Here is a 14923-nt window from a genome sequence, read left to right on the forward strand (position 1 = left end):
AGAAGTTGCTGCAAGTGTACCAGAGACAATACTGGAAGTTATCGGTTATCGATTAGTTGTAGCTTCCGATAAATTTTTGAGTGGTTTATTGGTTTAGCTTTATAAAAGATAACTTTTCAGTTAACTTATTAGCTGTTATCAAAGCCAACTTTTTGGTTAGCTGTGCCCACAAGTAACCTTTGAAACAAGGCGACTACACTTTGGGAAGGCCAGGCCTTAAGAGGTGGCACAATCTTAAGTGTTTTGAGTACTGAATTTAAACTATCCACCAGACTGTCTACTGACTGAGCATTCTGCAAACTTGAAGCTAAAAGATCAGGCAGTCTAGCTTCGAGTTCAGTCCTAGTTGAAGGTTTAATGCGTCGCCACAGTAATAGGCAAGCTTGTTGCTCCACTAAACGCAGCAGTATAAATGTAAACCTAGTAAGTGAGTAGTCAGACCACCGATGCAAGGGGCAAGATGTCAGTATTCATGACAGCAAGAACACATACAAGAACCAAATCCAGAGTATTTCCCCTAATGTGCTTGAACCCTGAATGCATTGCTGGAATCCCAATGCATCCACAATTTCCATAAATGATTTACACAGGATCAGAGAGCTTATTTATATGAATGTTAAAATCACCAATGATCAAAATGTTATCAGCACTAGTTGACAAGTTAGAGATGAATGCACCAAATTTGTTTAAGAATTCAGAATATGGGCCTTGGGGCTTATAAACAATGACAATTTTTTTCCCCATACAATATGTAGCATCATGGGCAGAGAGGAGAATCAGATACTCAAATTATATTTGTGACCCCCAACAGTTAATAAAATAAACCTAGCTTTATAAATAAAAGCAACTCCCCTGTCTTGCCTCGCACCACGGGAAACATGACTAAATGTGTATGCTGGTGGGCAGGCTTCATTTAGGAAGGACAACTGTAACTGTTAGATAAAACTTGTCGGCTACCATAACATGTTCATACGCCAGTGCTGCATCCACCACACCAGAAATACCACAGGGCACCCCGCGCAAACATTGATAAACTTAACTATGTTTTCTTGCAAAAAGCAGATTTGTGAATTTTTTTTTATTTTGCCATTTATAATCTTCCCCTTCCAACTCTAACCATAACCCTGACCCCCGCTCCCACATTTTGTGCTCCTGTCACAAAACTAATTCCTTCCCCATCACAAAAAGTGTCCAATTTTTGCACCCCCGGCACAAACCCATAGATTAATGTACTTTTCCTAACCCAGTCTCACGGCAACACTGAATGGACTGTGCATAATGCGTATACCATGTTTGGTGACAACTGAGCCAAAACAGCTGAACTTCTCAGTCAAGTGAAATATCACAATTGACTGACTCCTCACACAGTGATGTCTAGCACACTGGCTGTACTGTGTGTGTAAGAAGGGGAAAAAAAAAAAAACATGTTGGCTTTGTGTATTATTTATTAGAGGAAAACATGATGCAACCGTCATGACAAAACAGATGTAAGTGGGTGAAAAGTCTCAACTCTCCTTGAGAAAAGTTGTCGGTGTGATTTACTGCAGCAACATTCATCCCAAGAGACATGTTGAATGATGAGAATAATCTCTACCCACAGGGTTCACGCCTTCTGCAGGCTTTAAATGCAGCAGCATGGTCTTTACAATCAAAGCAGTCTCCACTGTGCTGTCTTAAAACTCTGGTGATCAGAACATCCGGAAAAAGATCTTTGACTTGATGGCAATGCTGCTGGATTACAGAACTGCAAGGGGTCCCAGCTGGATGGTCCTTTCTGCAAGACAACCACACCACAATGCCAGTGTTCAAAATATGTGCTCTTGCAGATGCTTTTTGTAATTTGACTACATAAATACATGCATGTTTCATCAACTTTGATGCTTTCAACACTACAATATTTTTGGTTTGCAGAAGGGATATATAGATAAGAAGACTGTGCACTCCAATTACACTAACCTGCTTTAAAAAAAAAAAAAAAAAAAAAAAAAAAACAGTACTTACCTCTCTTCAGCAATCCAGTAGAATGTTGCTCAGTTTTCCCAGACTGGCCAATTGTTGGATGGTAACGCATAAAATGGACCGGGGACTGCCTCGGATTCATCAAGACAATTGATGTTTTGGTGTCCACCTTTGTTGTAGGTGGCTCTGTGGTCCAAAGATTCTCGGCCTGACATGTGATGTCACAGCGTCTACATGCATCGTCATTCCCATCTACTGAACGCCACCTGATAGAGGCAACTTTCAAAGTTAAGAAAGTACAGCAAGGACATGTACATGGCCCATTTGTATTTGAATAATGACATTTTGTAATTTTGCCTTTTCAAGTCTACACTACAACAGACTTGAAGTTAGCCAGTGAATATATGCTTGTTGTGTAGACATCAGATTTAATTTAGGAGTTTTAACAAGTATCATAACTGTTGAAATTAGACTTTATACAATCCTTCCATTTTTAGAGGACACAAGTGATTGGATAAGCTAAATATGAGTATTGTTCAAACAAATCATCTAGTTTTCTTCATGATACTACACAGTAGATCTCTATGGAGTAGGCAGTACTCAATTTGAGTCATGGAGGGAAGTCAACAAGACACCCAACACAATTCTGTAGGTGGTATAGGCTTCTGTGACTGGAGAAACTGCACAGCACGAATTCTGTGCATTATACCACCAGTCACTGCTTCACAGTGGAGTAGGACAGAGGACTTGCATCAAATTTAGGTTCTACTCACCCATCTTATTTATAACAAACTGGCTGAAATGTCACATGTGAGGAAAATCCCCTGTTCCACGCCATCATGAAGTCATAACAGGCAATACAATAGACAAAAGTTGCATTATGCACAGTTTCTCCAATCCCACCCACAAATGCCCACGACTCCAATGTTATCATTGGCATATTTCCTCACTGGTTTCCTTCTTGCAATGTCACAGTTTAAGGACTCCCCATTTCAGAAAGACTTACCATGCAATATTACACAGTATTTCATAATGACTGATAAATTCGATTCCAGACATTCAGCGACTTGGAATGTTTATGTATCATTGCCCGATTTGCCTGAAAAAAACTGGCTGTAAGTTATAATTTGTATTATTGGATGTTGCAACACAAGTTCATGTTTGTTTCATTTCAAAACCCACTGTTGTGGTGTACAGAGGCAAAATTACAGAAATTGGACAAGTGTCTAAATACTTATGGCCCTGATGTACACAGACAGATGTTTCATTCCAAGACTAACTGATACTCCAAGTTAACTTCAAATATTGTCGTGAAAGAACAAATGATAACATATGAAGATGTCAGTTTATCTTTGGTGCAATGATGTACACAGCATGTTTTCTTCCCTCATAGGGGCAACCATGCACTGGATTCCTGTAGACGCTGATGTAAAAACATACTTTAAGCTTTATTCAAGTTATCAAACAATATTAAAGCAAAAATAAGTCATTTCATTTGGTAAAAATTTTGCTGAATATTCTACTTCTGGAAGTCTGGCTTCATCCCTATCATCTTACTCATCTTTGTTGTAATGGACGGACATTTACACAATCTGTGTGGTACATCCATATGCTGAACATGTGTCCTTTGAGGCAGAAAGCCCAAAATGAGACTACTGCCTCTTTCCAAGAAAGTTTGGAAAAATGTGGTAGTCAGCTGCATGGCATCTATGGAGGACTGACTCAAAATTGATCCAATTTAAAAAAAATTAAAAATGCAATATCCAAATGAGATCACAGAGGATGCTGGTGCCATAGTTTGTCCAACAAAGGAAGCAGTCACCTTTTCACAATAATTACACTATGAGCATAGTACCTGTTTTCAATCAGAGAGCATGCTCTGTTTTGAGAGTCGGCTGCCACCCCGACTGGAGCGGCCTTCACGTAGCAGCTGATGTAGATCTGTGGGCAAAATATTCAGTGTGCAATGTGAAAGCAAACAAATCTAAGTAATTCAGGTCTTGGTTGAATTTGATACAATAACTATACAACGCAAGTTTGGAAGGTGCCATTATGGGCCTTTCAGCTATGATTAGCAGCCTAAAGCCTGATTTAAAAAAAAAAAAAAAAAAAAAAAAAAAAAACATTCTTCAGACCACAAGTACACACAACCATATCCACTCTCACTCAAACATCCATTAACCCCTTGGTCACATTAGCTATAAAGAGACCGAGGCAAACAGATCAGCTGCCATTCATTTTCCATCCTAATGGGTGTTTTACAGCCTAGGCGTGGCCAAAATAAATGCTATGTGATGTGACACTGCAACTGCCAATCATCGTGACCGCAGCGGGACATACGTCTGTTGGTTGCTTATATCTATCCATCTCTCACACACAAATAACATCCAAGATGGTAGAACGCACTCCCAAACAGCTGTGTTTCTGTATGAATCCAATGTTTAGCATCCCTCCCCCCTCAGATAATCCTTAATGAAGCAATTTACAAAACACCATACAAAATGAGTTTAGAAAGGCGCAATTATGGTTTATTATCAACCTTTCAGCTATGGTTAGCAGCCTAAGCACTGGTAAAAATTGTTGTTCTTTAGACCACAAGTACATTCAGACTAACTTGCAATACAGGAGTGTCACTGACATTTACTGAAGCAGATCAACTGAACTTTGTTTCCGTGAAGCAGTTAGGAGGGAATGCCCTTGTAAGTGATAACTGGATTAACACACCAGATTGCTCAACTCGTGGTAGAACCTGAAGGCATCTATCTGGAACCTGAGCCGGTCTTCATTAACCCGCGGTAGGAAACGGGCACTAGAGTTTGTCAGGTAAGCATCAATCAGACATCTGTTGGAACAAGAACCTAATCATTAAAAGAGGCAAAATAGAAGATATTTACTTGATTGTGTTTTAAATTTGGTGCATTTTGCATTTGAGTAACTGACCCATGCTCAATAAAGTCATATCTTAAGGCAGCCTCAACATCAGGAGTTGCTGTGGCAACACAGTGGTCAACGTAGACTCTCAATGGAACGTGTTTAGTGACGATGACGGACACTTCAAAATAAACAGGGTCACCCACATAGTAAGCAAGAGAATCCCTCTGCAGCTGCCAATCATCTGCAAAGTCGAAAAACAAACAATGATGTTCCTGCTGTGACGCAGTACATCGCTTTATTTTGAAGAAGCACAAGAACGATAAAATATCAGATCAGCATGGTTACCGGTCATGAGCTGCAGTTCAAACTTCATTTCATTCTCGGCTGCAGCCGTGGAGACCGAATGCACCCAGGTGGGGTGCAGAGGCACTCCATCCACAGCACATTTCCTGTAATCAGAGTGCTTAGAGCAACAATTTAAACATTTCTTAACTGACCACGAAAGCATGACGCACACGTCACCTACTTATCGTAATGGCATTCCACAGGAATAGTTACTCCATCCAGTCTGTCCAAGCCGTCAGCTGATGGTTTGGGTGCATAGATCAGAACATTAGAATAAACCAGCTTCTCCTTGGTTGACTGGAAAAAGGAGACAGACAAAAAATAAATAAATAATTATAATAGTTGTCTTTATTAACATTTTTATTTGTATAGCATGTTTCTTACACAACAAGCAGCTCACTGTACTTTCATGAAGATAAAAGTAGCAAAGCAGTGATTAGGAAGAATACATGTAAAATATAAATTAAAGCTTTGAAGATTGTGTATGATTCACAAATTTCAAGTGTAAAAAACAAAGACAAGGATCAACAGATGAAACTGACAAAAGTCAACTTCAAGAACATAAATGCAATTTCAACATCTGAGGTGCCGTCGACCCATGTCCAGGTTCAGTTTTGGGTAGAATTTTGATCCCGTAATGAGTCTTTGACCCAACTTCAAGAAATTTTTTCAAGCGCTCCCATTAGGCCGCCACAGCAGGTCAACAGTTTCCATCTCACCCTGTCCTCTGTAGCTTCCTCTATCCAGTGGTGGGCACAGATAACCAAAAAATTAACTTCGATAAAGATAAAACAATAAACCACCCAAAAATGTATTGGAAGTTACAGATAAATTCCAATATTATCTCTGGCACATTTACAACTACTAGCAAAACAAATTTAATAGCTTCTAATAATATTAAAAAATAACAGACCCAAACAATAAGACCACACTTTTCTTTCAACAGTCTGCCCCTGCTAGAAGCTCTTGTTTACTACAGCGCTCCAAGCACAGAGGCACCCCGAGACCCAAACAATGAGACCACACTTTTTTCTTTTAACATTCAGCCCCTGCTGGAAGCTCTTGTTTATTACAGCCCTCCAAACACAGAGGCACCCTGAGAGCAGCCGTAAAACCAGCTCTCTATCAATGACAAAGCTCCGGTCATGCGGAGGTCTTGAAAAATAAAGTCATATTGAGTTATGGTGTTGATTTATAAATAACATTAATACCGATAGAATAACTCCATTAATGTCAATTCTGTCATTTGTACAAAGTTAAAATATAACATATCTTTTAATGTTGAATAATGCACTAATTCTGATGTTTTGTAACAAAGAGACAGATCGCAAAGGATTCTGGGTAAACGTGCCTCTGCTAAACACTGATTGGTTCAGTCATTCATTATGTAAACCAACACGTTAATGTGACATCTGTCATGTGTTGGTGTTTAAATGTGCTTTTGTAAAATATTCCATTTTTTTATTTGTAAAAACAGGCATTTTTACAGAGCCCTGGAAGTGTCATCGCAAAATTTTTTGCATGTGGAGAGAATGTGCGCATGTTTGCGCACATTCTCTCCACATTCTCTCTTTACAACATTCATTTGATGTTGTAAAACGTGCTTTACAGTGTGCGAGATGATTTTTCATGCAGGAATTTTTTGGACCAAGTTTCAGGTTAATTGTGCGTCCTGCATCGTGTAGTGTTCATGGAGTATCAAGCTGCGGTCAACATCTGACGACCACCTCCTGATCGACGATCGTATGGTCGAATGAGAAACAAACCTGTTTGATATATTATTGTGGTCAGCCATCGTGAGGTTATCCTGCTGCTGAAAGCTACAAGCAGCATCCAACCAGTCGCACTGTGCCTGTGCAAACACTGCAGAGCTGTCTTGTAATAATGTTATTATTATTATTATTATTATTTTGCAGTTTTGTTTTTAAACTTCATTTGTAAAAAAAAAAAAGCCATTTGCAAAGCAAAAAAGTTGATTTGACAATCATCTGATATAACCGGGGTCAAAATAAATAGAACACTGCCATCTACTGGTTCCCAGACACTGTCATGAACACTACTGGCCAGTAGAGGCTTTCAAAAATTCTAGATAATCCTTGTCTGCTCACATTTAAAATGCGTGGAATTTAACAAACGCAATTAAAAAAAAAAAACAACATCTATAAAGGCAGAGAATATATTCAAGAGAGTTTTAGGCACTAGCGTTTAATGCTGTTGTCCGTGGAGCCTGAACAGTGTCTGAAATGCATTTCTCCTGTCGTGACGTACTGAGATTACATCATCCTACCCATAATGCACTGCGGGGCAGAGCATGTGCTCACAAAACCTTAAAAATTAGCACATTACTTTAAAACTAAAACATATATCTGATATTTTTACTTTATGAAACTTCAGACATGACAGTAATTTTAAATAACGTGTCCAAAATTAGTTTGGTTAAAATTCGAACTATAAGTTAAAAATGTATGCCTCTGGATGACTTAGGTCATATTGCGAACATATCAGTATGGTGTTAAAGGAAATGTTTTTCTCTTTTTCCTTTTGGGGCTGTTTTTTCTTTGTTTGCAGAGGACTGAGATGTTTTTTATACAAGCACTTCTCTTCTGTTTGCAAAGGTTATGCGTCTGTTACAAAACCTAACAGGTGGGTGCTGAACTAATTTTAAAAATGCTTGTCGCTGTTCAGCTTTGTTTATTTTGTTTATCGGTTTAAACATTATCGGATAAAAATTAATAGGAAGATAATTGGTCCAATAATGGTTTTTAAAGTTATCTAAAAAGATAATGTGATATTGAAAACATTATCTTCAATAATTATCTGCTATGGGATTATCGGAAGTGTGCCCACCACTGCCTCTTTCACACCGACCACCGGCATGTCCTCCCTCACCACATCCATAAACCTCCTCTTTGGCCTCCCTCTTCTACCTGCTGGTGCCATCCTCAGCATCCTTCTCCCTATATACCCTGGGTTCCTCCTCTGCACATGTCCAAACCATCTCAGTCTCACCTCTCTGGCTTTGTCTTCAAACCATCCCACCTGAGCTGTCCCTTTGATGTGTTCATTCCTAATCCGGTCCATTCTCATCACTCCCAGCATCTTCAGCTCTGTTTGTCTTCTTGTTGCATTACCGTCTAAGCGGTACAACATAGCTGGTCTCACTACTGTCTTGTAAACCTGCTCCTTCACCCTTGCAGATATCCTGTCACAAATCACTTCTACCTTTCTCCACTCTATCGTCACCTCTAACACACTCTCCATTACTTTGATGTCAATTTAATTTATTTAGCGCCAAATCACAACAGAGTTGCCTCAAAGGGCTTCACGCAGGTAAGGTGAGGTAAGGTACTTTGGATAGTTAACCCACTCATCTGCCTCAACTACCTCAACTCCTAAGTGCAATGTTCCACTCGGCTCCCTCTCATTAATACATAGTCTTGGTCCTACTGACTTTCATTCCTCTTCTCTCCAGAGCATATCTCCAGGCTAGACTTAACCTGGTCTGTACTCATTAAAGATGACAATGTCATCTGCAAACATCATAATCCATGAAGACTCCTATCTGATCTTGTCCATCAACCTCTTCCATCACTATTGTGAACAAGGAAGCAATAAGAGCTGATCCTTTGTGTAATCCCACCTCCACCTTAAATGAATCTGTCATTCCTACTGCACATCTCACTGTTGTAACACTGTCCTTGTACGTATCCTGCACCATCCTCATATACAGTACATCCACAAAATATTCACAGGGCTTACTCCTTCAACATTTTTTTTTACATTACAGCCTTATTCCAAACTCGATTTTTTTTCCTCATCAAAATTTTGCACACAATACCCCATAATGCCCGTGTTTGTTCCAGGATAATCTCTGACAGGTAATGCTTGCCATCTGCCTCTGGGCCCAGGTGTTGCAGCACTGTAGATATTCACTCAAGCAAGATGCAATGGTACTTGTTTTGGTTGTTCCCTTTGATGGCTGCAGTGTGTTTCAAGAGGTATACGTCTAATGGGAGGTGTGTGTGTGTTTTTCTATTAATGCTGTGCAACTACTTTGTTATGTAAGCAATCAGTCACAGCTTTCCCTTTAACCCTCAAGCGATCAAGCTATTTTATTGATGAATATGACAGTACAATTATTTATGACTCCATTGACTTTATATTTGAATACTACTGTATAAATGTTTGTTTTGTGGTTCTTCATATTTATTTCACTGTCTAATGTATTTGTCCATCATCCTTTCCATCCTTACTTTGGGCATCAAGAATCAGTATCAATGCTTGTGCAGCTGCAAATCTCGCTATTCTTATTTTAATCTTTACTTAACCAGGTTAGTCCAATTGAGATCGACACCTCTTTTACAATTGTACAGGTCTCCCTTGCAAAGTTTCCAATTCATCTAACCTGCATGCCTTTAAATGTGGGAGGAAACCGGAGCACCCCACACAAACACAAGGAGTACATGCAAACTCCACATGTGGGAATCGAACCCATGACCTTCTTGCTGTGAGGCAAGAGAGCTAACCACTAATCCACCATGTTGCCATTCTCTGTCTGTTAGCCATGCTTCTCTGCAAAAAGTAACATACAATGATTAGAGTTGGAAAATTACAATACCATCTAAAGCAAAACTGTCAAAAATCTCAGATCTTCCCGGGGTCATAAATGACCCCGCATAACTTTGGATAATACTTATCACACAGATCAGCTAATACTTGCAAAATTCTATGAACAAATGTAGGACAAAGATTTACAAATTCATGGTAGGAAACATTTTTCCAATTAAAATTATTCACAGTACCCCATAATGACGTGATTTTTATTTTTTTTTAGATTTTTTAAAAATTTATATAAAAAAGTCACATGTACATAAATATTCACAGCCTTTGGCATGAAGCTAAAAATTGAGGTTCACTGTATCCTGTTTCCACTTATCATCATTGAGATGTTTCTGCAGCATAACTGGAGTCCACCTGGTGTGAATTCAGTTGACTGGACATGATTTGGAAAGACACACACCACATATAAGATTCCACAGTTAACAATACATGCCAGAGCACAAACCAAGCATGAAGTCAAAGGAATTGTCTGTAGACCTCAGACAGGATTGTCTCGAGGCACACATCTGGAGAAGGGTACAGAAACACTTCTGCTGCTTTGAAGGTCCCAAAGAGCACATTAACTGCCATCATCTGTTAATGGAAGTTCAGATCCACAAGTATTGTCCTAGAGCTGGCCACCCATCTAAACTTAGTGATCAGGGAAGAAGGGTCTTAGTGAGGGAGATGACCAAAAACCTGACAGTCACTCTGTCCAGCATTCCTCTGTGGAGGGTGGAAAACCTTCCAGAAGGACAACCATCTCTGCAGAAATCCACCAATCAGGCATGTATGGTACAATGGCCACACGGAAGCCACTCCTTAGTAAAAGGCATATGGCAGCCCACCTGGAGTTTGCCAAAAGGCACCTGAAGGACTCTCAGACCATGAGAAACAAAATTCTCTGGTCTGATGATAAAGATTGAACTCTTTGGTGTGAATGCCAGGTGTCATGCTTGGAGGAAACCAGGCATCATCCCTACAGTGAAGCATGATGGTGGCAGCATCATCCTGTGGGGATGTTTTTCAGTAGCAGGAACTGGGAGACTAGTTAGGATTTAGGGAAAGATGAATGCAGCAACGTACAGAGACATCCTGGATGAAAACCTGCTCCAGAGCTCTCTTAACCTCAGACTGTGGCGAAGGTTCATCTTTCAGTAGGACAGTGACCCAATGCACACAGCCAAGATATCAACAGTGGCTTTAGGACAACTGTGAATGTCCTTGAGTGACCCAGCCAGAGCCCAGACCTGAATCTGATTGAACAAAATAAATGTCAGGATTATTGTTAATACAAATACTCATTCTTATAGGCATGAGACAAGTCAGGCATGAAACATGAACATGTGGACTTGTACATCATGGCTACACTTACAGTAATTCAGTTTTATGAGCAGTATGGTCCCTATATAGGGCCTGAGGCCTGTTGGTGCTTATCACCGGATTTCGCAGTGTCTAGTGAATGAGACTCCAGTACCCATTTACAGTTGGGTAGACTGACACAATGCAAGTATCTTGTCCAAACACAGACCCGTAGTAAAAACCAGGAATCAAACCCAGGTTTACAGATGTGTAGTCTGACTCCTTATCCCACTCAGCTACCTACTCTGCAACACTGTTAAACCAAACACTCCATTTTAATACAATAATTAAGTTTATGTAACTCAAACTTTGAAAAAAAGTTAGTCACTCATTTCCATTAATTAAACTAACTCAAAAATACATTTTTATAACAACTCAGTTCCTTTAAGTGCATTTAACGTTTTGGGGCATTTAAGTGTTGGTGATGTATCTCCAGTACATTCCATTCACTCATTTTAATTGAGTTTAAATAATGGAGGCCAGCAGGTGTCGCTGTGCATATGTAGTTATTATACCTCACTCCCAACAGCTCAAAAGAATTATCTGGTTACAAGACCAGAGCCCTGGGTTTTAGCCTTCTGGATAGAGAGTCCGACTTCCATGCCCGAGATCATATGGGCGGAGTCATAACAACGCAAAGTCAACAAGTAAACCACAGAATGCATAAAAACAAAAAATTTAATCCAAAATGTAATGCAGGTTTTTTAGGCAGAAATTTGTCACTTTTTTATTGAAAAACATAAACTAGATTTACACAAGTTTAATTAACTATAAATTAAGTTGCTAAAACTTTAACAATTAAATTTTTGAAAATTATTTTATTTAAGTTGGCAAACTCAAATGGTTTAAGGCAATCGGTTTCCTCAGATGGTTTGAGTTCAACTAACGCATTGAGTTTTACAGTGAATGCAAATGAAGTACGAGACACATTTGGTGTCTTGGAATTGGTCATGAATCCAGCTCTTGACTTGTTGAAACAGCGGGATATAAGAGTGCCGATTTCTATTAACAGAAATCATTTTTGTTGCACAATTACATATGGCTCTGCAAATCCAGGGAATGTGTACAAAAAGTTATAATTCATAAATGGTTGTGATTTTACTGTTTTGACTTAAAGTTACAAATCTACACCAATTGCATTGATTGTTTCATTTCAATTCCACTTTGATAAGCAAACTATCTGTAACCAACAAATGGATTTAACCTTTCAAGATACCCCAAAAGCACAGGTGACCAACAGAAAGGCAACACAACTTCATGTGTTTAATATTAACCAAATTTGTCATTCTTCTGTAATCTCTACATTGTAAGCATCAGGCCAAAACTTTGACCTTGTGCTGTGACCTTGAATTTTAAATACATTTCTCTCAAAACTCAAGTCACTTTGTCCTTCACTGACTATCATTCCACCAAGTTTGGTCCATATTGGATCCAACTTCTTTAAAGTTATTCCATTCAGGTTGACACTAAAACCCAAATCCATTTTTTGGTATGTCTACATCTTCTACAATATTACTATTAATTATATATAAAATATTGTAGAAGATGTTTTAAAATGGGGTAATTTTCTGCAATATAGCCAGAAATGTCATAAAAATGACAATCTGCATAATAACGTTTCTGAGAGGTCTCCATGTTTTAGGATCCACACTCCCTTCTGCATTAAGGTAGTAAGACCCTTCAGCTGTTCCCTTATTTTCACTCAAGGTCACCACAGCAGATCCAGTGTGGATTTGCATGTTGAATTGGCACAAGTTTTACACCGGATGCCCTTCCTGACACAAATAAACATTACATGGAAAAACCAGCAGGGGTGGGATTTGAACTGGGAACCTTATGTACTGAAACAAAGTGCACTATAACCACTTGTCCACCAGCCCTGCACACTCCCTTCTGCATGTCTTCTTTCCGCTGCTCCCGTTAGGGGGCGCCACAGCAGATGAGTTGTTCCCATCTCACCCTGTCCTCTGAAACATCCTCTGTCACGTCCTCCTTCAGCACATCCATAAACCTCCTCTTTGGCCTCCCTCTTCTCCTCCTGTCTGGTGGCTGCATCCTCAGCATCCTTCTCCCTGCATACCCTGGGTCCCTCCTCTGCACATGTCCAAACCATCTCAATCTCACCCCTGTGTCTCCAACAGTCCCACCTAAGCTGTCCCTCTGATATGTCCATTCCTCACCCTGCATCCTCGTCACTCCAAAAGCGAATTGCATCTTCAGCTCTGCCACCTCCAACTTTACCTCATGTAACTTAAAAAAAGTTCTGGCAAACTGCTTTTGTGCATCCTGCCTTGGAATTCCATCCTATAATCTGGAGTACGTTGTTGCACCTTTAACACCGCAGTGTGGCGACACAGAGAAGAAAGTACATAGTTATTTCTGCAACATCTTTGCGTGCTGTGATAAAAAGAGACAAAAACACACTTACTGACAGTTTAGTGCCGCACTCCGTCAAACGCGCCTGAATGGTGAACTGCGCCTCTCCGAGTGCGACTGCACCGCACGGACTCCCGTCTGTCAGCAAACCTGAACCGAGGCGCAGATGTGCGCGATCCACGAGTAGGAATGGGTCAAATAGGTCAGCCTGCACCACAACCTGCAGCGAATCCGGGTGACACGTGACCGCCACGGGCCGGGGCCTCCCGGCGCGTGGCTGTTTGACATTTAAAGCCCCGCTCGGGGAGTTTGCGTTAGAACCGCGGAGTGAAGCAAACTGGGTTTGCGCAACAAGCACGACGAACCATCGCCACAGGTTACAGGCCATTATTAAAGATGAATAATCAGGATTTGTAAGGCGTGCAGGAGCGTTCACAAAACGACTGAAGGGATGGGGGAACAAAATCCTCACAGATGTGCGTCATCTCACTGATTAAGAACGCAACACATGGGTGCAAAGGTCAAAGGTCATATCACTGTGAAACGATACATGCACGCATGCTAATTAGTTATTTTAAATGTTTAGTTGATCGGTTTCTAGTTCTTTTTTTTTTTTTTTTTTTTTTGCCAGTTCTATGATAAATAACTTAGGCGCTCTGCATAGTCTGCTCCACTAGGTGGCACTACAAGTGTATATTTTGGCTGCAACGTTTCTGATAACTTTATATTATAATCATTTAGTATTATGTGAGGATAATTTTGCTATATATATATATATATATATATATATATATATATATATATATATATATATATATATATATATATATATATATAAAGTAAGATGCATCTTGCAATGAACTTGTCAGTTTCTTTCATTTCCAAAGCCTAGGTCTGGTGATCACTAAGGTGACCTTTGTGCTTAACCTAAAAGTGCAATATTTCATTTGATAAATCCAAATCTGCAATGCTTAAAAACAGTTAAATGAGAATAAAATAAATTATTATAAATTTTTAGATTTTTAGTCTTTAGATTTATTTCATCATTATATCTGAAATCTAATAATAATCTGCTTTTGTTGTCCTCTTCCTCATAAAAACAAAATAAAAAATACCCATAATGTACTTCCTAATAAAGTATGTGCTCAAGTCCCATAAAAAATGTTACATTTTCTTATTACTAATGACAACTTGGTTATTATTTTTTAAAAAAAAGGGTGACTTTGTTATTGATGTTATTTTTTTAATTTATATATTATATACATCTGCAAGTGGAGCCATGCTTTCACTTGGAGATCTGTTTCAGAAACTGGTTTACTCGAGATTTACTTATTATTATTATTATTATTATTATTATTATTATTATTATTATTATTATTATTATTATTATTATTATTATTATATAAAG

At 39.2% G+C, this 14923-nt stretch overlaps 1 protein-coding gene across 1 annotated transcript; it reads right to left on the bottom strand.

The window, feature by feature from the left end:
* Nucleotides 1-1427: 1427 nt before the first annotated feature.
* LOC117521905 (zona pellucida sperm-binding protein 3-like) lies at nucleotides 1428-13950 on the bottom strand. Its single transcript, XM_034183268.1, has 8 exons — nucleotides 13568-13950; nucleotides 5360-5475; nucleotides 5179-5282; nucleotides 4900-5074; nucleotides 4684-4801; nucleotides 3815-3900; nucleotides 2002-2225; nucleotides 1428-1774 (listed from the first exon to the last, which is right to left on the bottom strand). The coding sequence occupies exons 1-8, from the start codon at nucleotides 13901-13903 to the stop codon at nucleotides 1737-1739; spliced, it is 1197 nt and encodes a 398-aa protein (XP_034039159.1). The 5' UTR covers nucleotides 13904-13950; the 3' UTR covers nucleotides 1428-1736.
* Nucleotides 13951-14923: the final 973 nt, after the last annotated feature.

Source organism: Thalassophryne amazonica, chromosome 12, assembly GCF_902500255.1.
Source record: "Thalassophryne amazonica chromosome 12, fThaAma1.1, whole genome shotgun sequence".
In the NCBI taxonomy this organism is placed as follows: domain Eukaryota; kingdom Metazoa; phylum Chordata; class Actinopteri; order Batrachoidiformes; family Batrachoididae; genus Thalassophryne; species Thalassophryne amazonica.

What these genes read in the sequence shown, in the direction of transcription:
- LOC117521905 (XM_034183268.1), bottom strand. Translation starts at nt 13,903, where the DNA reads ATGGCCTGTAACCTGTGGCGATGGTTCGTCGTGCTTGTTGCGCAAACC. An exon ending in AGTGCGGCACTAAACTGTCA is followed by an intron (nt 5,476 to 13,567) that starts GTAAGTGTGTTT and finishes TCCTTTTTCCAG; the next exon opens with TCAACCAAGGAGAAGCTGGT. An exon ending in GTGGAATGCCATTACGATAA is followed by an intron (nt 5,283 to 5,359) that starts GTAGGTGACGTG and finishes CTCTGATTACAG; the next exon opens with GAAATGTGCTGTGGATGGAG.